The sequence below is a fragment of the Zingiber officinale genome, chromosome 7A (assembly GCF_018446385.1).
Source record: "Zingiber officinale cultivar Zhangliang chromosome 7A, Zo_v1.1, whole genome shotgun sequence".
Classification (NCBI taxonomy): Eukaryota; Viridiplantae; Streptophyta; class Magnoliopsida; order Zingiberales; family Zingiberaceae; genus Zingiber; species Zingiber officinale.
In genome coordinates, this window is record NC_055998.1 from 71412302 (window position 1) to 71439308 (window position 27007).

General features: G+C 38.3%; 1 protein-coding gene and 1 long non-coding RNA gene across 2 annotated transcripts; both read right to left on the reverse strand.

The window, feature by feature from the left end:
- Positions 1-2673: 2673 nt before the first annotated feature.
- LOC122000169 lies at positions 2674-3163 on the reverse strand. The gene is made up of 3 exons (XR_006116996.1): positions 2955-3163; positions 2815-2868; positions 2674-2731 (listed from the first exon to the last, which is right to left on the reverse strand). It is a non-coding gene; the product is annotated as an uncharacterized LOC122000169 (long non-coding RNA).
- A 2558-nt stretch (positions 3164-5721) lies between these two features.
- LOC121999423 (U-box domain-containing protein 4-like) lies at positions 5722-22394 on the reverse strand. The gene is made up of 3 exons (XM_042554109.1): positions 22296-22394; positions 21982-22231; positions 5722-6107 (listed from the first exon to the last, which is right to left on the reverse strand). Exons 1-3 carry the CDS (start codon positions 22392-22394, stop codon positions 5722-5724), a joined length of 735 nt encoding a protein of 244 aa, XP_042410043.1.
- Between the last annotated feature and the right edge of the window lie 4613 nt (positions 22395-27007).

A 27007-nucleotide genomic window follows, 5' to 3' on the forward strand; every position in this document is an offset into this window, starting at 1 on the left:
GCGATCAGCGTCGAGGAGAATTAGGGTTTGGCTGGCCAGCACTAGGGCAGAGGTCAAGGGCAGAGGGAAGGGTCGGCTGTTGGCGCGGTGAGGACCTCCCTTCCAGCGACGGTTGGACCCAGCGATGTTCGGGCGACGCCGTAAGATAAAGAGGAGGAGATGGCCGGCGGAGGAGGAGAAGAGTTCAGGCGACGCGACTCGGAAGAGAAGGGAAGAAGCTTCGAAGGAAGGAAGCGGCGTCGAGTTGGCTAGGGCACGACGTCGAGCTCAACGAAGAGGGAAGAGGGGTCGGCGGTGTTTTGGGCAGGGGATCGCGAGCGGGAGAGGGAGAGGCGCGCTTGTGAGGATGCTAGGGCACGACTATTTAGGTTTTTATAATATAAACTTAGGTTTAGATAAATTAAAACCTAAGTTTATTCCTCAATCAACAGCCATAATTAGGTATTCCAAACGGACCTTTTCCAAAACTTATAATTTTATCCCCTCAAAATACGCCCTACGGGCTCCGATTAAATCCTAGAAAATTTCTAAAATTTCCTAAAAATTCTAGTAAGATTATTTGGCAAAAAATCTTATTATTTAAATATTATTTGGGTACTGTATTTTACAAATGCCAAGTTCGACGTCGACTTCAATGCCGATGTCGATGCCAACACTGACTTTGACACTAGCAGCAACTTCGATGTTTACTTTGATGTTGACGCCAAGTTCGACGTCGACTTCGATGTCGATGCCAACACCGACTTTGACACTGACACCAACTTCGACGCCGACTTTAACAAATGAGCTACAAATGTTTAAATGCATAATTCTTAACCAATAAATGTATGCAAGATGCAATAGGTTCTTGAACACATAAGTTTTTAACAAAAGTAAGGATAATTTTGTAACTTTATATATTTAACCTTCATTACCCTCACTTTCCTCCCAAACATGGTAATACATATTACGTTAATAAACCTTCCCTCCCTCCCAAACAAGGAGAATATAAATACTTTACTTCCCCTTCCTTTCCCTCCCTTCCCCTTCCATTAATGAACCTTCACCCACCCTATCCAAGCAGAGGGTTATAGGCATGGCCCAAGCCTAAAGCTGCCGGGAGTGAGGCAAGACCATGCCTCATAGGCATGATCGGACCATGGAGAATGCTGAGGACTCCTTGATGACACGACTATGCCTTTGAGGCACAACCATATCTTGTCTTCTTTCTCTCCAAGTCAGATTCAATGTCAAACAAGCTCCATATATTCTCCAAACACTACAACAAAAACCCTCATAAACAAGCTCTATGAAGGCGATGTAAAAGGTCTGCCATTTTAGACATCGGGTTAAAACCTGTGTAGTATCACTTAACGACACCGGTGTTCGAATCGGTTATTAACCGGTGTAGTATCACTTAACGACACCGTTTCATCAACAGTGTAAAATCGATGTAATATTATATGCTAATAACACCATATTTGGCAGCGGTATACAACCGATGTAATATTAGTTAATAACACCGGTTTTGCAGCGGTGGAAAACCGATGTAATATCAGTATTTTTTAACAGCACAAATTTGATTTCCGAAATAGTGAAAACCCGACAATAACCAAAAAAATATACAAATATTCACAAATTACACAAATATTCTTCTTCCAACAGTATCCATAAAATACACAAATATTCACAAATTACATAAATATTCTTCTTACAACAGTATCCATAAAATACACAAATATTCTTTTTTACAACATCAAAAGGTAATAGATATTGTACACATCAAGGTAATATTCACAATTTACATTCCATGCAAATGCATGCATCATCCAAAGTTTTCAACAATCAAATACCTTTCCTACTCAAATGTAATCTAGCATGCATTCAGCCCACTCGAACCGCACTTCATCAATTTCAACTCTGGAGTACTTGAGACTTGTAAACTGTAAAAACACATAAATAATATATTAGTAAATCAAGACCAAAAATCATAATTGAAAAAGCAGTAAGAGCACCAGGTAACAAGATGAGTAATTGGAATGCTTAAAAAGAGAAATGCACATCAATTATCTCAACCACAAATAAATAGAAAGAAGAATCAATGATGTAAGATACTGATATAGTCCAACACCAACACAAATTCAAAGAAGAAATTACCTATCTTTGTAAGCTGAAGCCAAATTTGCATGGGCGTCAGGCATAGTTGGTCTGATATTCACAGCACGTATATAATCCTGAATTGCTTCAGTAACTCTACCAATCTCCTTAAATGTGTTCCCTCTATTGACAAGACCATCAGCAGCAGTCTGCGAAGAACTTCATTGTAACAGGCTATCACTTTTGCATAATTTCCCTAGTGTAATACAAGAGAACTATCAATTTCCAACTAGGGGCAAAGACAACAAAGAAGAAGATAGACAAATTATATAACTTTCTTCCATTAAATGAGGCAATATGCAGTAACTCTCAAACTAGCGATGAAAAAGGCAGATATAGTACTCTACCTGTTGCTTGTATATAATAGCCAAGTTGTTGAAGGGTGCAAATATCCCTGTTGTAACTGCTAAAGTTACCTTATAGAATGATGGAGCAACACTCATCATGTTGCTGCATGAAGAGAAGTTTTATTAAGGAACAAAAATAAACTATCCGCATAGTTGTCATCAAACATTTCTAAAGCTTACCAGTCCTTGTATATGTTGCCAAGGCTTGACAATGCTTGTGGATGGTTAGGTTGTAAAGCAAGGCATGACTTGGGAAAAATTATTAAAATGAAGTTATTCAACAAGGAAAAAAAAACTTAAGAGAATAAAAATATCCAAATTAAAATGTCACCCTATAGAAGTTGATAGCCTCTTCCACATGTCCAGCGTCTTTGAGAGCATTCCCCTTTTAATGTGCAAGAAAGTCAATCATTAACTAACCTGGCTCAGAAGGATACCACATTTTGACATATTAGACCATTATCAACTTACCAGATTATTGTAAGCTTCAATAAAGGTAGAATCACAGTTGATAGCTTGCTTGTAATGCAGAATTGCCATGTCAAGTTGACTTTGTTCATAATAGATGCCAGCAAGGTTTCCTGCGTCCAGATATCCTCAATGCATAGTTGACATAATAAACTCTCTTCAGAGCATAGTTTGCAGCAAAGTTATCCACAAAATAAAAAAGAGATTAACAGTCCAGTGGAAAAATAGGAGTTATTGAATTACGTAGCATATTCCAATGAAAGTATTCTGCAATAGCAATGTTATGAAGAACCTGAAATAAATAGAAAATAATTAAGAGTTCACACAAACAAGAACTACACATAGTAAATAAACTTCTCTTCTTTTGTATGCAAGTCAACAACAAATCATCATGTAGTTTAAAAATGAGTAAGATATTAGTTAAAATAGAAATAATTAGAGGAAAAAATAGACATGTTTCATATAGCAGCCAATTAATACATTTTGACATGGAGAAACAACATCAAACCCTTAGTTGCAACTATTAAGGAGACCTAAAGACAAACAGTGTAAAAGTCTTCACACAAAAAGTAGAAGTGTGGATACCAAATATGCAATTTCTTCTTTCATATCAAACCCAACAAAGAATCATTGGATCACTGTTATCTTTGGGAAGCAATGAGATTTCAATTAAAATAGAACAAATTTGAGGAATTTTACATTCTTGATTTGCATAATAATTGGTCAATTGATCTTCGTATGGAGAAGAACCAAGTAAAATATAGTCAGTGTAAAATCCTTATGAGTTGAAGTCGAATTATATTTCAACTAAAATACAGATTAAATCAATGACAAATGATAATCAAAGTGAAGAAATAAACAAGTAGACAATAGGTTCCATTATCACAACAATTCATAGAACCTAAACATTCTAAAAACACTAAATCTAAGAATTTATTTGTGATAAAGAATCTAAACTTGCTGCGCATGAAATATAATGAATCTAGAATGCAAATGCTAAACACCCTAGGAGTTGAAGTCTTATGAATGGTCAGGTGCAAGAAAAGGTGAGGAGGGCCCCTTGAGGTTTAATCTTAACAACATAGGATCTAATATTTGGACGCTAAAGTTAATGCGGGCTGATGACTTTGACTCTGAAATCTACAATATCCATAGTTCACACATGATTACAGTACACTCTTCTTCATAGCAAACAACACAGAGTAGGAAACTACAAGTTCCGTTATGCAAGGTTGACCATAGAGAAAGTTAAAATCCTGTTACTCTTACTTGTTGGTCTCACCGCAGAATTACATCCGTCATGCATATGCTGCAATTTCATAAAAGATATCCTTAGGTCATTAAGCCATGTGCAAGCTTTCTTCATCTTTTCACCATTTTTAAGCCCCAAAATCTTAAATATTTTTCATCATAAAGGACTTTTCGTTTGCTCATAGCTTGAATATGTGGTAGCGCTGATCAAGCAATTTCTTAGATTAGGTTCAAATGACATCAATCTATATGACTGAGGTAATCTTGCAATAACTTGAACATAAATTTGAAATATTCTGTATTTTTTCAGGAGGGATAACTCTAAAAAAGATAATAGTCATTCCATATCAACTATGTGAGTTGAAGTGCTAATTAAGAGAAAAACCACAAAGGTACACAAACTTCCAAAAAAAAATTTGTAAAATGTCAATTCTGATTGACATAAAAAATCATTACCTAGGGTGAGGGCTACAACTTCTTGGCCTTCCTCTTGTCTTTGGAACTGCTTCCATAATTTTTCCTTTATGTCTAGAAAATATTAAAAAAAAAAAGATACATACAACTTATTAGATTTCATGTTAAACAGAAAAGAAACATCACATTGCTTAGTGTTTACATCCATAGAAGATGACATACACGTCTACAAATTGACAAGATATAGTTGACCTTAGCAGAAGGCATCACAGAGAGCTATTTGCTGCATAGGAAAAAATAGCAAGGTAGAATAAAAAGAATCATCTTATCAATAACTCATAAGATGATTAAATTAAGGCATACCTCTTTAATTGGCTCGATATTCTGGAACAGCTTTTTGAGAACAGATAATGAATGTGCATACTCATGGATATGGTAGAGAATGATTGCCTGTGAAGAACCAAATTAACAAAAATACTAAGAAGAGAGCAATTTATTAACTCATTCACTAATTATGGAAAGAAAAGTTTTGACAAAATGCGTTGAACTACATACAATATTCAACATTGTTACTGAAACATCAAACTCTTGGGCATGGACAACCCTACTGCTATTTATAGCAGCACTTTGATGAATTGAAGCACTATTAGCTTTAGACCCTGAAACCATATAGCATAGGCAGCTATTCTCAGAGTCAATCTAGTCCACAAAAGTATGCGCAAGCTCTTCACTCTGCTCCTATAATCAATATAGTTATTAATCAAAGAGTGCATGTAAAATATCTTTTCAGTTGCAAGAACAATGCTAGTTTAAGAAATCATAGAATATTGACTGAATGAATAAACATGGATTAAATAACTAGAGTTCTAATACATATTACATGCAATCATAAAACATCCATTTACAACCTAAATGCTAAAACAGAAAAGAAACTTATCATAATAAATCAAGGGGAAGTAAACTTTTAGAAACCTTTTCAACCCAGGAATCTTTATAATCCACAATAAATGGGCTTCTTACTTTTGAAATTAGCTCCATCTGCAATAGTGACAAAGATAAACAAAATGAATAAATAGCATGCAAACACTATACAGAACACATGCTATTATGAGCATATGAACAAGATGGCTATTGACTTTTTTTCTATATTGATGAGGTAGCAAGCAAACGGTGGGATCTCTCCACATGCTCCTATCGTTGCCCGGTTCTCCTCGATCATCGAAATATTCAGCAACGCGCACGCAGCGTTCTGCTTCGCAGAGGTTGTCCCTGTCTGCAGGGCATACACCAGCGGCTTGATTGCGCCCGCCGCCGCTATACGCCTCTTGTTGGCCTCCTCCAGCGAAAGGTTAAGCAGCGCCGTCACCGCATTCTCTTGCGCAGCCGGATCCATGCTGTGCAGCAGTGGGACTAGGGCCGAGATCACCCCCGATGCCCCGATCAACGACCAAAAATCTGACCGGTGCTTCGCTAGGAGCCGGATCCTCACCGCTGTAAAATACCGAAAATAGGCGAATATGAATAAGGGAATTTTCTGGAATTTTTGAAAATTTTTCAGAAATTTTTCGGAGCTCGTACGAACGAGTTAACGGGGATGAAAAAACGGGGCCCCGGGAAAAGCCTGTTTAGGCGACCCATTTAAGCGAGGAAATATTTATTTCATATTCCTTTTCTTTTCATTTATTTTCTTTTTCTTTCCGTGCCTAAACTTCCTTCTCCCTGCCGAAGTCGCGCCGACGCCAAGCCTTCCTCCGGATCCTTGCCCTAACCGCCGGCCCGGCGGTTTCTTCCTCGCCGCCCACCCACTTTTTCTTCATCTCATTCATTTTCTTCCTCCTGAGCCGCACCCCTTGGTGCCCTAGCCGAGAATACTGACGCCACTGCCGATCCACTGCAAGCGCGTCTGTTCCCCAATGCCGGCGCCATCGTCGACCACCCGGAGCCCTAGCCTTTGCCGTGGAGTTCCTAGCGCTGGCCACTAGTGCCCTAGTCGTGCCGCTGCCGCACGGAGGTGCCGCCGGTATTCTCTGTGCCCTTCTTCCTCTCTTCCGCATTTCGGCATAGCGCCGACGCCGACCATCTCGCCAGTGTTCCCGTGTCCTAGCAGCGATCCTCAAGGTAAGTAGGAACGAGAAATTTCTGGATTTCAATGATTTTGGTTGATTGGGTATGTATGGTTGAGATCAGTGAGGTGAATTTTGGTTACTATGATGTTCTGTGGTGTTCTTGGTCTCACCATGATCCGAATGGTAGGGAAGAATTCAGCAGAGAGGAGGTTTTGTTCCATTCTGTTGAGATCTGTGGATTTGCTTGGTTCCAGCATCAACAGTAGGTTGTTTGCTGTGGAAAGTTGCTGTTGTCGATCACCACTTCCTCCTTCTTGATCCGGTTGATTTGAGGTAAGGTGTAGAGCATTTTATACATGCTATAGAATATGGTTTTGATTCGTTTGTTTAGATGGATGATTATGAGTAGATTGAGGTTGTGTATATTGATTAGGGTTTGTCCTAATTTAGGGTTAGAGATTTCATTTAGCTATTTATGAGAATTGTAGCTAAATAAAAATATACACATTGATCTCACAGGACTTTGACGCGAGACGAGTATCTCGACGTCCGGATCTGGATTGATTGGACCATTTCTTTTGGAGGCGAGTACTTTTGACTTATTGTCTTTGATATGCTTAGTAATGAAATTAACAATTTGCATTAATTGTGTTTTCTTATTTGTTTCGGTTAATCACTGCCCGATACATGTTGCATGCTTGATTGATTGTTTGTTTGCATCTCGTATTGATACCTATCTGATTTCACATGCTCATGGGTAGTGATATAACTATGTTTTACCATGTCAGGACCTAGGTTTGATACCTTATTGATCAGTATATCTTGATATGATTTATTCACTATGGTGCCCATTGTTATATGTCCAGAGGTTGGTTTAGTATATTACCATGCTTAGTGACATGCACCATTTGCATGATCGCATGCTGTGCGATAGATTGCTCCATTATTGTTGAGCACATTGCCAGTTTCATCACTGTTCGGTGCTCCGTTGTGACGCTCATGGGTAGCGTGACACATCGTGGTAGCACGTCAGTTTGGCTCTTCCGGTGCTCCGTTGGTTCGCTCATGGGTAGTGTGACGCAGCGTGTAGCACGTTAGAGATCCCTCCCCGTCATAGCGTACCGGGAGATGAGAGCATTGCGCTCCCCCATTTATGATTTGGGGTAGGAGTATGTATGTACTCCGACAGCATCCCGTCCACTCGGTCACTCATCAGGGGTAGTGATGCAGAGTGCACGGTTGTCACAGCTCTACCCTCTCGGTCCCACTTTTGTTATGAGTTGGCTGACTGGCGTCAGGGGTGACCATGACATTGGCATCATATGCATGATGCATTTATTGTTTGTGTTTGTATTTGTTGCATTTATATGCTGCATGTTGTTTGGATACCTATGTTTGACATGCATACAGGTTTTCTATACCTTTCGGACTGTTTGTCCTTTTTACCGGGTCCTGGTTAGTACAGTTTCTCTCCTGTTTACTTCGATTTGCATTTACCTTTATTTTATCAGGAGACTGTACGCATGATTAGTGCTAGGTTTTATTTCTTTACTTTGCATATCAATTGTACCTGCTGAGTGTTGGACTCACCCCGCCTCCATTGTTGTTATTTTCAGGTTGATGCTGTCAGGAGGGAGTTCCAGTCGCTAGTCCTCACTGCAGGTAGTGCTAGATCCCTGCAGACCTCGATGATTTATCTATCATTTAGTTTTGTTCTTATTTGATTATGTGTGGACTTGGTTATTTGGATACTTGGACATTGTATGCGATATTGATGGATGTTCTATTCGATATGTTTTTACTACATGCCTGCCTGAATGGCAGAAGAGGTGAGTTCGTCGGATTTGAGCTTTACGAGTGTAGTTGAGTAGGGTTGATTTCGAGTCAGGGTATTACTATTCTGTTTACTTATTATATAAACTGCGTGGGTGATTGTTTATTTACTGTTATTATTCCTGCCGCATGTGGCTGAGGTATATGAGATGTAGAAAGTTTCAGATTGTCCGTTGTACAGGGGAGATGCTGCCAAAATTTCTTCGGACAGGGACTCCTCCGGGGCGTGACACGCCGCAGCCTCCCGCTTCGCCTCCACCGACACCGACCTCAGACGCTCCACGCAAGCGCGCACCACCGGCTTTACGCCCTCCACTGACGCGTTGTAACACCCACGAATTTCTTAAGCTAAGTAGGTGAAGATTTCTTTTAGAATAAAAGAAGATAAGATAGAAAAAATATATATATATATATATATAAAGAATTAGTCAAGGATTGAACCTTGAACCTTCTTAAGCTAAGAATTATAGAATTACCACTAGACCATCATGAGTTATTGTTAAATAGAGAATGGATATTGTATATAAAGGTAAGACCATGATTAAGAGAAGAAAGCAAGAAAAAGACAAATTGTCTTCTTCTTCATCTTTTCATTTTCGTGGATAACAAGAGAGAAGGAGAGGAGAGGAAGTAGGGGGATGAATGAAGACATTTCTTCATCATTAAGAGACTAAAAGATGAGTTAAGAAGAGGGGAAAGCAAAGCCTCTTTTTGCTTCTTACTTCCACCTAGCATAAAGGGAAAAATCAAGAAGAGACTTCATTTTTTCTTCCCTTCCCTCACCTTGCCGTGACCTAGAGCCCCCTCTTTTCTTTTCCAAAAATCTAACTAAGGTTTTCTCCCTAAGAAAACCAAACTACAAGGAGGAACCCTTAAGATCTACCTCTCACAAGCAAGAAAAACACAAAGGAGCACTAGGAGGAGGAGCTCTCTTCTTTATTTTCACCAAGGGTACCTTCTCTTAGGAAAAGACCAAGCAAGAGGATGTGAGTATCCCCTCACCTATGGTACAAGTGGTTCTATGGTTTTCGTTTGAGTTTATATGAAATTTTAACCTAGAGTTCTCCTTTAGAAATTTCGGTTATGATGCTTGTGAAGTTATGGAAGCTTAAAAACCAAAATCCATAAGTTTAAGTTTTCCTCATGATATGTTATGAATATAACCTTGATATTTCATGCTTGTATAAGGCTTAGGGTTAGGTAATACCTGTTGGAATGTATACTAAAAGCCTAAGCTTTGTAAACATTTATTATGAATAAAGAATCACATTTGGTCTAATTGTCTACATTTGTTTGTAGTTGTTCATTTAATTTATATTATAGATAACATAGTATGTGGTATCACATACAGAAGATGATGTTATCAGTACCTTATAAATTATAAACAGTAGCTCAAGACCAAAATGGAAAAGGAACAAACCATTAGAAGGTCGTAGTGTAATTAGGTATTAGTTTATCTTGACTATATAATTACACTAGTACACTCAGAGTGTATTGAGTAGGACCATTTGGGGTCGTTTCTTTTATACTGACTTTATAAAGGAACAAAGACCTCAGTTATTATGGAAGTGTGTGCTCTTAATCCTAATATAATAACAAGCACATATATTTGATATTTATTTATTTAATTTATCAATGGGTGAGATTTAGTTCGTTGAATCAATAAACCCGATAAGTTGGGAAATGATATTACTTATAGTGTGTGTTGTTGATTATAGAAGGAAACTGTGTCCTAGAGATACTAGGTTGATAATGTCCTCAAGAGGAGCTCATAAAGATTGTCATGTTAAACCCTGCAGGTGGACTTAGTCCGACATGACAATAAGGTTGAGTGGTACTACTCTTGGACTTAGATATTAATTAAATGAGTTGTCAGTAACTCACTTAATTAGTGGACATTCGATATCTTAAACACAGGGAGACTAACACACTCATAATAAGAAGGAGCCCAAAAAATGTAATTTGGGATTGGTGCGGTAGTTCAATGATAGTTCTCTAGTGGAATGAATTATCATTGATAAAATTAAGTTGTGTGTTCGGGGCAAACACGGGATGCTTAATTTTATCGGGAGACCAAAACCAATTCCTCCTCTCGGTCCCTATCGTAGTCTCTTATTTATAGAGTTCTATACCCACCTATACCCACATTCTATACCCACCCAATAGGGGCCGGCCAAGCTAGCTTGGGAACCAAGCTAGGGCCGGCCTAGGTATATTATTGGGTGGCCGGCCCTAGCTTGAACCCAAGCTAGTGGGGGCCGGCCAAATTAAATTAAAAATGGATTTTAATTTTAATTTTTATTATAATGTGGAAGATATAATTTAAAGAGAATTAGAATTAAAATATCTCTCTTGTAAAAGATTTACAAAAGATTAAAGAAAGAGATTAGATCTCTTTCCTTATTTGTAGATTGGAGAGATGTTTTATTTTCTCTTTAAAATTATTCACATGATTAATAAAATTAAAATTATAGATATTTCCTTTTATTAACCATGAAGAGATTTTAAAGAGAAATTTTATTTTTTTTAAATTTCCGGAAACAAATTAGGAAGTTTTAATTGTTGATTAAAACTTGTCCTCTTTTGTTTTCCAATGATGTGGCCGGCCACTTGAAATTGATTTAGGAAATTTTATTTTATTTCTCTCAATTAAATCAAGTCAAGGAAATTAAGGAAAATTTATTGTAATTAAATTTCCTAATTTGCCTAGGCCAAGGAATATAAAAGAAGGGTGAGGTGCCTTCATGGGACACAACCTCTATTGTTTTCTCTCCCTTTTTTCCTTGGTGTGGTCGGCCATTACCTCTCCCTCTCTTCCTCTTGTGGTGGCCGAATACTTCTCTCTCTTGGAGTTCTTGTGGTGGCGGATACTACTTGGAGAAGAAGAAGAAGGAGAGAAAGTTAGCATCTCTTGGAGCTTGGTTAGTATTTTGATTTTCTTCTTTGGTAAAGTTCTTCCTTTGTGGCCGAACCTTGCTTGGAGGAGAAGAAGGTGGTTGGTGGTTTCTCATCTTGGTAGATCGTTGCCCACACAACGTCCGAGGTTAGAAGAGGAATACGGTAGAAAATCAAGAGGTTTTTCTACAAGGTATAATTAGTAATTTTTATTTCCGCATCATGCTAGTTATTTATGGAAATAATACCAAATACAAGAGGCTTATGATCTAGTATTTCGAATATGTTTTTCGATGTTGAGTTCTTTTGTTTTCTTTCTTTTCCTTGTGATTTGATTGTTCTCTTTGGTTAACCTAAAGTTATTTTAGGAAATTAAATATTAGCTTTCTATTAAAGGTTTTGTCTTGTCGGTGGTGGTTGCTCCCATATCCAAGAAGGCCATGTGCCTCGCCACGTCAGTACTGAGAACCTTTTATGGAAATTAGTATTTAATGGAATTAATAACTTAAGGAGACTTGGGTCGAACGTGTTAAGTTCCGCAGGAGATCCAAGTTAAAACCTAAAAGAACAAATAGATTAAGTTTTGGATCAAACGTGTTAAGTTCCGCAGGCGATCCAAAATTTAATTTAAAAGAACACATGGTAGCTAGGAAAAAGGTTCAGACCTTTGTACAAAATTTTTGTACAGTGGAACCTCTAGGTTTTCCGAGTAGCAACCAACAATACCCTACCTTAGGGTTCGGCCATGAAGAGGTTTAAAACCTAGGAAAGCTCAAGTTAAAAGCTAACATGTCTATGACCTATTCTATGATGTTATATGAGTGTTTTTCTTGATGTTTGTACTTGTATGTTGCTTAGAACTAGTAGACCCCTACTTTAAGGTTTCGGCCATGAAGGGATTTAATACCTTAAGGAGGTTAAACCTCAAATCTAGCTTGCTTATGTTTCTCTTTATGAAAAGATATGAAAAATGACATAAAGCACTTGGGATTCATGTTATTTAGGGTTAGGTCTTTTACTTGATAAACTTTTGGCCAACATGAAATGTAAGGCTTAAACAAGCCTAAATTCAACCCTAACATGTTTATGTTCCTCCCCATGATATGCTATGAAATTCATAAGGTACTCACATGCTTGTAAATTCTAGAAGAAGTATTAAGTATGAAGTTTTCCACCATATGTTGTTAATGTTCTCTTGATGTTTATAACTTGTATGTTGCTTAGAACTAGGAGGACCCTATCACAAGGTTTCGGCCATGTAGGGATTTAAATACCTTAGTGAGGCTCAACCTCAAATCTAGCTTGCTTATGTTTTACCTTATGAAAAGATATGAAGATAACATTATGCACTTGAGTTTTCAAGTTGCTTAGGGTTATGTTTTTCACATGTTAAACATTCGGCCACCATGAAATGTAGGGCTTAGGCAAGCCTAAATTCAACCCTAACATGTTTATGTTCCTCTCCATGTATGCTATGAAATTTATGAGTACCCACATGTCTAGAATCCATGCTTTGGTGGCATTCGGCCACTTACATTTGGTGAACTTAGGAAGCTTGAACTTTAACCTAATATGCTCATGTGAATGCCTATGATAAATGTATGGAAAAATTTATTTAGATTCACATGCTTACATGCTATATGTAACCTAGATGGGACCTTGTATGTTTCGGCCAAGGTGGGTTTAAAACCCTAGGAAGCATAGAACCTAAAATCACATATGCTCATGATGTTCCCTATGTTAAATGTTATGGAAATGAATGTGGGTTCATTTGCTTGTATGATTTCATGAAACCTAAGTGAGCCTATGCATGTTTCGGCCACCCTTAGTGGGTTGAGAATTTAGACTAAGTTATGACTCAATATGTACTTCCCTTGCCATGACATGAATTAGAAGAAGTTAACTTGTGAACCATGCATGATTATGTTTTCTTTTTGTGTCATATTGCTCATTTAAATATGCTTATGAACCATGCATGAGAATGATATCTAAAAAATGGCTATGTGCCCAAATATGATGGCTATGTGCCCAAGACAAGTATGATGTCTGTGTGCCCAAGTATGCATGGCTATGTGCCCATTTATGCATACCTTATGAATGACATGAATATGATAGGTTACGAATGACAACGATATGCTATGAAGGACATGAACATGATATGCTATGAATGACATGATTATGATATGCTATGAATAACATGAATATGATATGTTATGAATGACATGAACATGATATGCTATGAATGACATGAATAAGATATGCTATGAACGACATAATTATGTTATGAAATGATAGAGATATGATATGGCATGTATTTTACTTTGAATGGCTTGTACCAAAAGGGTGGGCTCCTCATGCGCCCCTAGGTCGAATTACGGGCCTAGTAAAGGGTGGACTCCTTACGTGCCCCTAGGTCGAGCTACGGGCCTAGTTTCCTAGTAGGTTCAAGACTAGCTACCTTGGGTCTACTTAGGATGCGCGCATTATGTATGTATGTGGTACTAAGCCGGGCCTCTTTCATGTTGAGATTATTTTCAAGTACTATATGATATTGTTTTAAGACATCCCACCCATGACATAAATCATGTTTTGAAAGGCATATTGTACATGACATTTCTCATGTTTTAAAGGACATCTTGCATCCATGCTCATGATATGATGATTTACTCATGCTATGATGTACACTTATGTTATGATATGATCTATACCATGATATGATGATTTACTCATGCTATGATGTACACTTATGTTATGATATGATCTATACCATGATATGATGATTTACTCATGCTATGATGTACACTTATGTTATGATATGATCTATACCATGATATGATGATTTTCTTATGTTATGTTAGTACCTCCATGCTATGATATGAACTATACCATGATATGATGATTTCTTATGTTATGATGTGATTCATGCTAGGATATGATGTTACATGTATTATGATAAGATTTATGCCATAATATGTTGTCTACCTTACGTTATGTTATTATTGAGATTCATGCCATGATATGATATGTTTTAATTTCATGATGAGATGAGCATCAATTACTCTAACGTATGATTTGATGATGTTGCATGATTACGTTGGTTTTTGTGAGTAGGAAAGGATCTCACTAAGCCTTGAGTGCTTACAGATACTTTTCCTTGTACCACAGATAAAGGTAAAGAATGGAGAAACTAGAGGAGCAGCGGGAAGGGGCAAGAGATGTGTGATGGTGACTTGGCTAAAGAAATAAAATGACCTGCTGAAATGAACTTAGAATAATATGTTATGTTATGTGATGTCTTTTATGATTCCTTATGCATGTGGTAGAAATGGATACTATGACTATTTAAGTTGAACCATGTTATTTCATATTCATATGCTTGGTATGTCTTCCGCTGTATGTATGTATGAATGTTTAAATTTACTAAGTCTAAGGGTAAGAAAGTAACCCCGCCCTCACTAGGTAGGAGTGGTAGTAAAAGGGGCGGGCGTTACAGGTTGGTATCAGAGCCAGGTTAGCCATTTCACTACACTCATCAAGCCTCCATCCTGCCGCTCCAAGTAAGAATTTTCTATGCTTACTTTATTTTATGTCTGATATGTTTATTTAAATATGCACGCCTATTTTATTGTGATGATTTTTAGTCTAGGGAATATATGATGGTAGGATAGGATTGACGATAACATATACTAGGTCGTGTTAAGAATGATAACTACCTTATGTTATTCTAGTTGGGACTATAACGACTTATGCTAGCATTATTGTGATTTATGATGATAATCATGGCTACTAGAAGACGCGGTGGTAGACCTGAGGAGACAGTAAATCCACCAGACCTGACCCAGGTAGTCACAGACCTTCAGCGTCAGATCACCGAACAACAACAATTGATTACTACTTTGATAGGTCAGCAAGGAAATCCGGTCACCCCGCCAGCAAATCAAAACGCTATGCCCGTTATACCTGCAGCTACCCCGGTGCCACCGGTAGCCCCTGTTCCAGCAGTCCGACAGGAAACTTATCTGATACAGTGGCTGAGATTAAAGCCGGAAAATTTTACGGGTACATGTGAGCCATGGGACGCCCAGGCCTGGTTCAAGACGGTGGAAAATATCGTAGATCTGCTAGATTGGCCCGTACCGGAAAAGATCAAGTGCGTGTCTTTTTGTTTTTCTGGAGATGCAAGGATGTGGTGGGAAAGAGTTAAGGCCAAGAGACAAGTCAATCTGATGAACTGGGCAGATTTCGAAGCAGAATTTCTGGAGGAATATTTTCATATGCGAGTGACAAATCGGCATTATGACGAGTTCACCGAATTTCGGCAAGGCGATTTATCAGTCAGTGATGCTGTGAAGTGCTTTAACCGCCTCGCACGCCTATGTCCAGAGTTGGCCAGCACGGAAAGAGAACGGGTCAGATTAATGTTGAGAATGCTCCGACCTGAAATAGCTTTGAATGTGGCCGGCGGAGTTAATAGACCGCAAACCATGGAAGAGCTAGTCAGCAGTGCTTTGATCACCGAACATTATCAAAAGCAATGAACGAAGGAAAGAGTCCGGCACAGATGGAAGGATAGAAATCGCAGAGTACCAAGACGAACTGGAAAGGAAGTTCCACTGGCAAAAGAAAACAATGGAACAACAGTAAAAGTGGTCCAGCAAACAAGCAGCCGAGGTACCCTCTGTGTGCCACTTGTGGGAAACAGCATTCTGGAGTATGCCATCAGGGTACGAGGAAGTGCTACAATTGTGGACAGGAAGGACATATGGTCAGAGATTGCCCTACTCGGTTCCAGGTACCATCTCAGCAGTATGACCAGAATAGGAGTACCCCTGCACAACTACATCAGATGCAAGCAGCTTTAGAAGGGACTCTGATTAGCCAAGGGAGATTAGAAGCCCCACCAGTACCGGCGAATGCCAGGGTTTTCTCTCTCACCAAGGAAGACGTGGCGAGTGCTTCTACTGTGGTCACAGGTCAGCTATCTATTTTTAGTCAGTATGCTACTGTATTATTTGATACCGGAGCAACCCACTCGTTTGTCTCCATACCCTTCATGAAAAAGTTAGAAGTACCACCACAAGTCATAAAAGGCAAATTTTTAACAACCTTGCCTTCGGGAGAAGTGATGCCTTCCGATCAGATGCTGCGAGCCGTGACTATCCGAATCGCAGACAGATAACTCTACTGCGATCTGATAATACTCGACATGCAGGATTTTGATATTATACTAGGCATGGATTTCCTGAGCAAGTACGGCGCTTCAATCGAGTGCCGTAAAAGAAAGGTAGTCTTCCGACCGGAAGCCGAACTGAAGTTCGAGTTTATTGGAGAACCCAGAAAAGAAATTGAGGGATTTCTATCAGTTATAAGGGCACAGAAGATGTTAGATCAAGGATGTACTGGCTTTCTAGCACAAATGGTCGACGCAGATCGAATCAATGACCAGAAACTAGAAGATGTTCCAGTAGTATGCAAATATCCAGGGGTGTTTCCCGATGAATTACCAGGATTAGCCCCTGATCGAGAGATAGAATTTGAGATTGAATTGATTCCTGGCACTAAACCGATCTCTAAAGCACCCTATCGAATGGCGCTGGCAGAGTTGAAGGAATTACAGGGACAACTATCGGAATTACTTGACAAGGGACTTATTCGCCCTAGTCACTCCCCATGGGGAGCTCCGATACTGTTCGTAAAGAAGAAGGATGGATCCATGCGAATGTGTATAGACTACTGAGAACTAAATAAGGTAACAATCAAGAACCGGTACCCTCTTCCATGAATCGATGACTTGTTCAACCAATTGAAGGGTGCAACTGTCTTCTCAAAGATTGACCTGAGATCCGGCTATCACCAGGTGAAAGTGAAACAGGGTGATATTCCGAAGATGGCATTAATTTCGAACAAGATACGGACACTATGAGTTTATAGTTATGCCCTTTGGCGTAACTAATGCTCCTGCTACATTTATGGATCTGATGAATCGGGTATTTACGGCGTATCTCGACAAATTTGTGATTGTCTTCATTGATGATATCCTCGTCTATTCCAAAACCCCAGAAGAACACGTTGAACACCTGAACACAGTTCTACAGATCCTTCAGGAGAAACAATTATATGCAAAGTTTTCCAAATGTGAGTTCTGGCTTAATCAAATATCATTCTTGGGTCATGTTATCTCCAAAGACGGAGTAATGGTGGATCTAAGCAAGATCGAAGCTGTAAGTAACTGGAACAGGCCGAAGAATGCCAGCGAAGTCCGGAGCTTTCTCGGACTTGCAGGCTATTACAGGAAATTTGTAGAAGATTTTTCTAAAATTGTAGCCCCTATGACATACCTCACCAAAAAGAACAAAAGGTATGAATGGACGGATGACTGCGAGAAGAGTTTCACAGAATTAAAAAGGAGACTGACTAGTGCGTCGATCCTTACTCTTCCGAAATGTGACAAGGGCTTCGATATGTACAACGATGCCTCCATATTAGGATTGGGAGCTGTACTCATGCAAGACGGCAAGGTTATTACCTATGCCTCTAGACAACTTAAAGAGCATGAAAAGAATTACCCCACCCATGACCTGGAACTAGCAGCCGTGGTCTTTGTGCTCAAAACATGGAGACATTATTTATATGGAGCCCAGTGTAAGATTTACACCGACCACCAGAGTCTGAAATACTTCTTCACACAGAAAGACCTGAATATGAGACAACGTAGATGGCTCGAACTAGTCAAAGACTATGACTGCGAGATCTTTTATCATCCAGGAAAGGCGAACAAAGTGGCTGATGCACTCAGCAGGAAGTCTAGTGCCACCTGATGTCGCTATTTTAAAGTTCGAGGACGAACTTTTTATGAGGTATGGGGTACTGTAACACCCACAAATTTCTTAAGCTAAGTAGGTGAAGATTTCTTTTAGAATAAAAGAAGATAAGATAGAAAATATATATATATATATATAAAGAATTAGTCAAGGATTGAACCTTGAACCTTCTTAAGCTAAGAATTATAGAATTACCACTAGACCATCATGAGTTATTGTTAAATAGAGAATGGATATTGTAGATAAAGGTAAGACCATGATTAAGAGAAGAAAGCAAGAAAAAGACAAATTGTCTTCTTCTTCTTCTTTTCATTTTCGTGGATAACAAGAGAGAAGGAGAGGAGAGGAAGTAGGGGGATGAATGAAGACATTTCTTCATCATTAAGAGACTAAAAGATGAGTTAAGAAGAGGGGAAAGCAAAGCCTCTTTTTGCTTCTTACTTCCACCTAGCATAAAGGGAAAAATCAAGAAGAGACTTCATTTTTTCTTCCCTTCCCTCACCTTGCCGTGACCTAGAGCCCCCTCTTTTCTTTTCCAAAAATCTAACTAAGGTTTTCTTCCTAAGAAAACCAAACTACAAGGAGGAACCCTCAAGATCTACCTCTCACAAGCAAGAAAAACACAAAGAAGCACTAGGAGGAGGAGCTCTCTTCTTTATTTTCACCAAGGGTACCTTCTCTTAGGAAAAGACCAAGCAAGAGGATGTGAGTATCCCCTCACCTGTGGTACAAGTGGTTCCATGGTTTTCGTTTGAGTTTATATGAAATTTTAACCTAGAGTTCTCCTTTAGAAATTTCGGTTATGATGCTTGTGAAGTTATGGAAGCTTAAAAACCAAAATCCATAAGTTTAAGTTTTCCTCATGATATGTTATGAATATAACCTTGATATTTCATGCTTGTATAAGGCTTAGGGTTAGGTAATACCCTACCTTAGGGTTCGGCCATGAAGAGGTTTAAAACCTAGGAAAGCTCAAGTTAAAAACTAACATGTCTATGACCTATTCTATGATGTTATATGAATGTTTTTCTTAATGTTTGTACTTGTATGTTGCTTAGAACTAGTAGACCCCTACTTTAAGGTTTCGGCCATGAAGGGATTTAATACCTTAAGGAGGTTAAACCTCAAATCTAGCTTGCTTATGTTTCTCTTTATGAAAAGATATGAAAAATGACATAAAGCACTTGGGATTCATGTTATTTAGGGTTAGGTCTTTTACTTGATAAACTTTTGGCCAACATGAAATGTAAGGCTTAAACAAGCCTAAATTCAACCCTAACATGTTTATGTTCCTCCCCATGATATGCTATGAAATTCATAAGGTACTCACATGCTTGTAAATTCTAGAAGAAGTATTAAGTATGAAGTTTTCCACCATATGTTGTTAATGTTCTCTTGATGTTTATAACTTGTATGTTGCTTAGAACTAGGAGGACCCTATCACAAGGTTTCGGCCATGTAGGGATTTAAATACCTTAGTGAGGCTCAACCTCAAATCTAGCTTGCTTATGTTTTACTTTATGAAAAGATATGAAGATAACATTATGCACTTGAGTTTTCAAGTTGCTTAGGGTTATGTTTTTCACATGTTAAACATTCGGCCACCATGAAATGTAGGGCTTAGGCAAGCCTAAATTCAACCCTAACATGTTTATGTTCCTCTCCATGTATGCTATGAAATTTATGAGTACCCACATGTCTAGAATCCATGCTTTGGTGGCATTCGGCCACTTACATTTGGTGAACTTAGGAAGCTTGAACTTTAACCTAATATGCTCATGTGAATGCCTATGATAAATGTATAGAAAAATTTATTTAGATTCACATGCTTACATGCTATATGTAACCTAGATGGGACCTTGTATGTTTCGGCCAAGGTGGGTTTAAAACCCTAGGAAGCATAGAACCTAAAATCACATATGCTCATGATGTTCCCTATGTTAAATGTTATGGAAATGAATGTGGGTTCATTTGCTTGTATGATTTCATGAAACCTAAGTGAGCCTATGCATGTTTCGGCCACCCTTAGTGGGTTGAGAATTTAGACTAAGTTATGACTCAATATGTACTTCCCTTGCCATGACATGAATTAGAAGAAGTTAACTTGTGAACCATGCATGATTATGTTTTCTTTTTGTGTCATATTGCTCATTTAAATATGCTTATGAACCATGCATGAGAATGATATCTAAAAAATGGCTATGTGCCCAAATATGATGGCTATGTGCCCAAGACAAGTATGATGGTTGTGTGCCCAAGTATGCATGGCTATGTGCCCATTTATGCATACCTTATGAATGACATGAATATGATAGGTTACGAATGACAACGATATGCTATGAAGGACATGAGCATGATATGCTATGAATGACATGATTATGATATGCTATGAATAACATGAATATGATATGTTATGAATGACATGAACATGATATGCTATGAATGACATGAATAAGATATGCTATGAACGACATAATTATGTTATGAAATGATAGAGATATGATATGGCATGTATTTTACTTTGAATGGCTTGTACCAATAGGGTGGGCTCCTCATGCGCCCCTAGGTCGAATTACGGGCCTAGTAAAGGGTGGACTCCTTACGTGCCCCTAGGTCGAGCTACGGGCCTAGTTTCCTAGTAGGTTCAAGACTAGCTACCTTGGGTCTACTTAGGATGCGCGCATTATGTATGTATGTGGTACTAAGCCGGGCCCCTTTCATGTTGAGATTATTTTCAAGTACTATATGATATTATTTTAAGACATCCCACCCATGACATAAATCATGTTTTGAAAGGCATATTGTACATGACATTTCTCATGTTTTAAAGGACATCTTGCATCCATGCTCATGATATGATGATTTACTCATGCTATGATGTACACTTATGTTATGATATGATCTATACCATGATATGATGATTTACTCATGCTATGATGTACGCTTATGTTATGATATGATCTATACCATGATATGATGATTTACTCATGCTATAGTGTACACTTATGTTATGATATGATCTATACCATGATATGATGATTTACTCATGCTATGATGTACACTTATGTTATGATATGATCTATACCATGATATGATGATTTTCTTATGTTATGTTAGTACCTCCATGCTATGATATGAACTATACCATGATATGATGATTTCTTATGTTATGATGTGATTCATGCTAGGATATGATGTTACATGTATTATGATAAGATTTATGCCATAATATGTTGTCTACCTTACGTTATGTTATTATTGAGATTCATGCCATGATATGATATGTTTTAATTTCATGATGAGATGAGCATCAATTACTCTAACGTATGATTTGATGATGTTGCATGATTACGTTGGTTTTTGTGAGTAGGAAAGGATCTCACTAAGCCTTGAGTGCTTACAGATACTTTTCCTTGTACCACAGATAAAGGTAAAGAATGGAGAAACTAGAGGAGCAGCGGGAAGGGGCAAGAGATGTGTGATGGTGACTTGGCTAAAGAAATAAAATGACCTGCTGAAATGAACTTAGAATAATATGTTATGTTATGTGATGCCTTTTATGATTCCTTATGCATGTGCTAGAAATGGATACTATGACTATTTAAGTTGAACCATGTTATTTCATATTCATATGCTTGGTATGTCTTCCGCTGTATGTATGTATGAATGTTTAAATTTACTAAGTCTAAGGGTAAGAAAGTAACCCCGCCCTCACTAGGCAGGAGTGGTAGTAAAAGGGGCGGGCGTTACACGCGTACTCTAGGCTCTCCGACGACGTGCTGAGCCCGGATTCCTCGAAACCTTCAACGTTGGATGCCACAACGCTCTGCGGCACCTCAGATATGGAAAAGTAAGCCAGCCTCTGGAGCTCACCGGAGATGTCGGAGCCAAAGCTGGAGCAGTCAGAGAAGCCCCTGGAGATTTCGAGAAGCTCCTCGTGCTCGGCGCTGGAATTGGCAGAGCGAGAAGGTCTCGCTCCGACGGAGGCAAGCTCCCTTAGCTTGAAATCGATGAGTGAGTCGGTTAGGTTTTCGGAGACAAAAGGATGCCCTCTTGTTCTCGACCTTATGCTTCACCAGTAGAGCTGACCCAAATACACCTTTCCCTATCTGCTCCAAAACCTCATACTGCTCCATTTCACAACCAATCTTCACCCAGGTCATCTATATTAACACGACCCTTTTCTCCTAAGACGCGGTGAAATCAAACCTTTCCTTACCAAACTACAACTAAACATTCCAAGAAACCCTATGTTATAGACTCATACATCATAAATGAATTTAATGTGCTAACGACAACCAATAAAAGCAGAGATCAAAAATCAACCCGAATGTGGGATTCTTAGCAAATCGAGAAGGGTAACAGAAGGGGAAATAGCCTCCCACACAAAATGTGCAACGGAAGGACACATATCAAAGCTCTAACAAGCATTTCTACCAACGATTAGCAAAGAACGTGGAGCACGGAAGCAACGTTGTTACTTGCATTGTTCGTGGCGGATCAAGTTGGATCTAACAATCATCAACTCTTTCTGTTGCCCTAACAAGCCGCCAGACCTAAAATCCACAGCAAGAACCACAACACCACCGCAAATCAAACAAAAAACCCCAGCTTTCTCTCATAAAATCACCATATTGGAAACCAAAAAAAATGGTCGATTCGAAAAGCCCAACAAAAAGATCCAACTCGAGCATCACCTCCATAATGCAGCTCCATGATAACCAACAAAAGCAAGACATAAAAGCAAACAGATTGGGCGGCTCCAACCTTAGCTTGAGGACCTGACCAAAGGCTGCCGTCTCCAACAAGCCTTAGCTGCTAAGTCTCCACTAAGTCTTCAGATTTCGACGATAAACATCAAAAAGTAAGGAGAAGCAAGGGAGAAGCGAGGGCGGAGAAGGGCTCCTCTTCTTCTTACCCAGAGGGAGGAGTTGGAGGAGCGGTGTGGTTGGACGAAGCAAGGGGCGTCTTGATCTTGATCGAGAGAGGAAGGGGACGACGCGATATAGATTTAGGTTTGGAGAGAAGAGTAAAGTGTTGCAAATTTCGACTAAGTATTGGTGAGAAAATTAAATTATTTTATTGTATCATAGACACCGGGTTTTAAAAACCGCTGTTAAAATCGATGTCTATTAACAAAAAAAAGGCGCTAATAGACATCAGCTTAAAAAACCGATGTCTATGAGCGAAAATATGTACTTATAGACACTGGTTTTTGGAAAAATCAGTGTAAAATACTCAAAGACATCAGTTTTTGCTTAAAACCACTGTTGTTCCACCGATGTCTATGAGGGTTTTTTCTTGTAGTGAAAATGTGTCCCATCAATCAAAACAAGGAAAGAACAATTCTCTAAATTAAAAGAGTAAAAATAACAAAATCACATAGAAATAGGGTATGTGAATGTAATCATGTAGGATCAAAAATGAGCGTGAGGGGGAGGTGACTTACATTTTAAAAACTCTTCCTTTTTCAATTTTAAAAACTCATTAGAAAACTAAGTATGCAATGGAGATAAAAGAAAATAAAACACAGCAAAAAATAAATACACTTTTGGTTTTACTTGATTTCGAGCCTTTGACAACTTCCATGATCCCTTGGATCGTATTAATTAGGCAATCCACTAAAATCTCCTGCAAAAAACTTTTATACAAAGAGATCGATTACAGAAATGAGGAAAGTGTAACAACCTACTTTTTCCTATGCGAGAATAATAATAATTGAAAATACATTATTACCAAGGGCGTAGCCACATGGACGAGAGGGGGTGTGACCGCCCCCTCTCACATTTTATTAAAATATTAATATTATATATTTGAAAGTCTTCATCATCACTTTGATGGTTGATTTATCACCGTTCATTGTTAGAAATTAAAATTGATAACATATTTGAAAAGCTCATAACCTAAGTTATACATTGGTACCACTTTTATTAGGAAATATCATGACTTGAAATATTAAATATTAAATTTTAAAAATAAAATATATAATAATAAACAGATGAACTAAATCGTCGGACATGGAGTGAGAGTGCTAAATTAAAATTGAATTAGGTTCGAACTGTTAGAACCCCGGGATAGTTTTGATGTGGTCAACCAAGTTCAGTTAAGTTCTATTGTATTTGATCCTTATGTCTAAGTGTGCAGGAGATTAGGAACACAAGAAGTCAAGTGGAAGATGCAGCTAGTGAGAAGGATGGCACGGGAGAGAGCCGACGAGCTTAGTGCATCCGAGGGACGAGGTGCTGCAGAAGAATACACCGGTGGATGAGAAGGACGTGTGCGATGTTCGAGGGACGAGAAGCTGGGGAGGAAGCCTGCTCGAGGAGAAGACCGAAAGATGGGTTCGGGTGAGCCCAATTTTGGATGGATGAAATCACCCAAATGATTAGAGCAGCGAAAGATCAAAGGGAGTGTTCTAAGAGATGCTAGAGGCGCCTTCAACAGAGTTGAAGGTGCCCCCAGGATTCTCTATGGCTGGAAGGCACCTTCGATTAACAGTACGAAGGCGTCTTCCAACCCTTGAAGGTGCCTTTTGATAGCTCTTAGCCAAGAATAGAGTTTTATCCTCAGCAGATAAAACTTATCCGATGGAAGGTGCCTTGGACCTCTTTGGAGGTGCCTTCAACCTACGAATATAGTTTTCCAGGAGCTATAAAAAGGCCCTGGAGGTAGGAAATACACAACAACTTCTGTATTAACTTCCTAGCAACTTTTTGAGCTTTTCAAAGAGTGTAAGAGGCTTCTCAACCTTCATCAAAGGAGAATTTTTTAGTAGAGCTTTGCAACCGCCTTGGATTAACAACCACCTATGTTGTAACCAAGTAAAAATCATAGTATCTTACTTATTTTCCTTTTTAAGTTGTTATTTCATCCATTGTTGTTGCTTAATTAGAATTGTGCTATTAATACAAGTCAAAAGAATGGGAAGGGATTTTGTTTTCTTCTTACAGGTAATTCACCCCCTCTTGCTGGCCCCTGTTGCGCCAACAAATGGTATCAGAGTCAGAATGCCTTAGAAAGACTAACCACCGACTGAAGCACCAAGATGATGGCTAGACCCAGCATCTTCCCACCTAAATTCGAGGGGAAGTTCACAATATATAAAAGAAAAATAGAGGTATTTTTTAAAATTGATTTTAATTTATTGTTAATATTAAAATATTGATTTGTAGCATCGAAAGATAAAGAGGAGTATCAATGGATCAAGAAGGAGCAAGCAGACTTTGTGGCAAATGGACGAGCTGAATTCCATCTACTGAGTGTGCTACCTCCAAAGAAGTCAACAAAATTGGTGCTTACGAATCAACAAAGGAACTTTGGTAGAAGTTCTTAGAACTACACGAAGGTACGTCCGAAGCCAAACTCATGAGACGGGATTTGCTCCAGAACCAAATCAGCAATCTCCAGATGGAAGAAGGTGAATCGGTTGCTCATCAACACGGAAGAATCAAAGAGTTAATCACTGAATTAATAAACATAGGAGAAACATTAACTAATCGGGATCCGCAAAGGTATGCTTTAAATGCATTCCTGAGAACACCGGAATGGACATCTATAGTAGACTTCTACTATATTTCTTAAGATCTCGAAGTAAGTACATTAGAAAGCCTCTTTTTTACTTTTGAATTACACGAGTCTTGATGTGCAAGATAAAGAAAGGGATCAAGTCAAAACCTAGCGCTACAAGCCCAGAAAAGTGGACCAAACTCAGACTCCGAAGCATCCATCGAGCAGATGAAGTAGCATTATTGGTAAGGAAATTTAATAAATTTATTAGATCTAACAAATTCAAGTCACGGAAGAAAAAGGACTTAAGAAGAAAAAAGAAGATTAGATGCTACAATTGCCAAGAAGAAGGCCACATCAAGGACGACTGCCCTAAATTGAATAAAGACAAGGGCAAAAGACCAACAAGAGCGAAACTCAAGAATTTAAAGGCAACATGGAATGAATCTTCATCATCTGAATCCGAGATTGAGGCGTATGCCGGACTAGCCCTACTGGCTAACCATCAAGGAGAAGATGAAAGTAGCTCAGAGATGAGCATCGATGAAGGGGGGATCATCAGAAGAAAGCTACAATGAAGAGGAAATATCAGAACACGAGGTAAGTAAAGTACGCGCCTTAACTACTAAAAAGCTATTTCAATTTATTAAAATACTTTCCAAGGATTTAGTAAAACTAGAAAGAGAAAATGATGAATTAATAACAATCTTAGCAAAAACTTGTCCTTTAGAAATGCATGATAAGGGAAGAAAATAGAAAATTGAAGGACCAAATTAAAAAATCTAAAAATTTTGTATGTTTTAATCAAAATGTTTGAAAAAATTATAGAAGTCTAAATTGGTATTTCAGATACCATAAGGGTTAAATTAGAAAGTTATCACCAAAATATATTTCTAAAAGATACTTAATCAGTCTAGTAGGAAGAAACTTATTGGGTTCCCAAATCCTGCTTAGAATAAATTATTTTTTTTAAAGTTATAATTTTCAGAAATAAAATTAAATGTTTAATTTCTTTAAAAAATTTTGTCTAGAAGTGGTTGTTGTTCCATATCCAAGAAGGTCTAGTATCTCATCATAGTCTGGAAGCCAATTATTAAAATGAATGTTTAATAGACTAATTGTTAAATAGTTAATTGTTATAGATGTTTCCAAATCAAAAGAAATATTTTTTTAAAAAGTTAGTTTTTAAATTAAAGTTTTTTTAATTTATTTTCTACTTAAGTTAACTCCTTTGTGTAAAATTTTATATATGTCTTATATATATTCAACT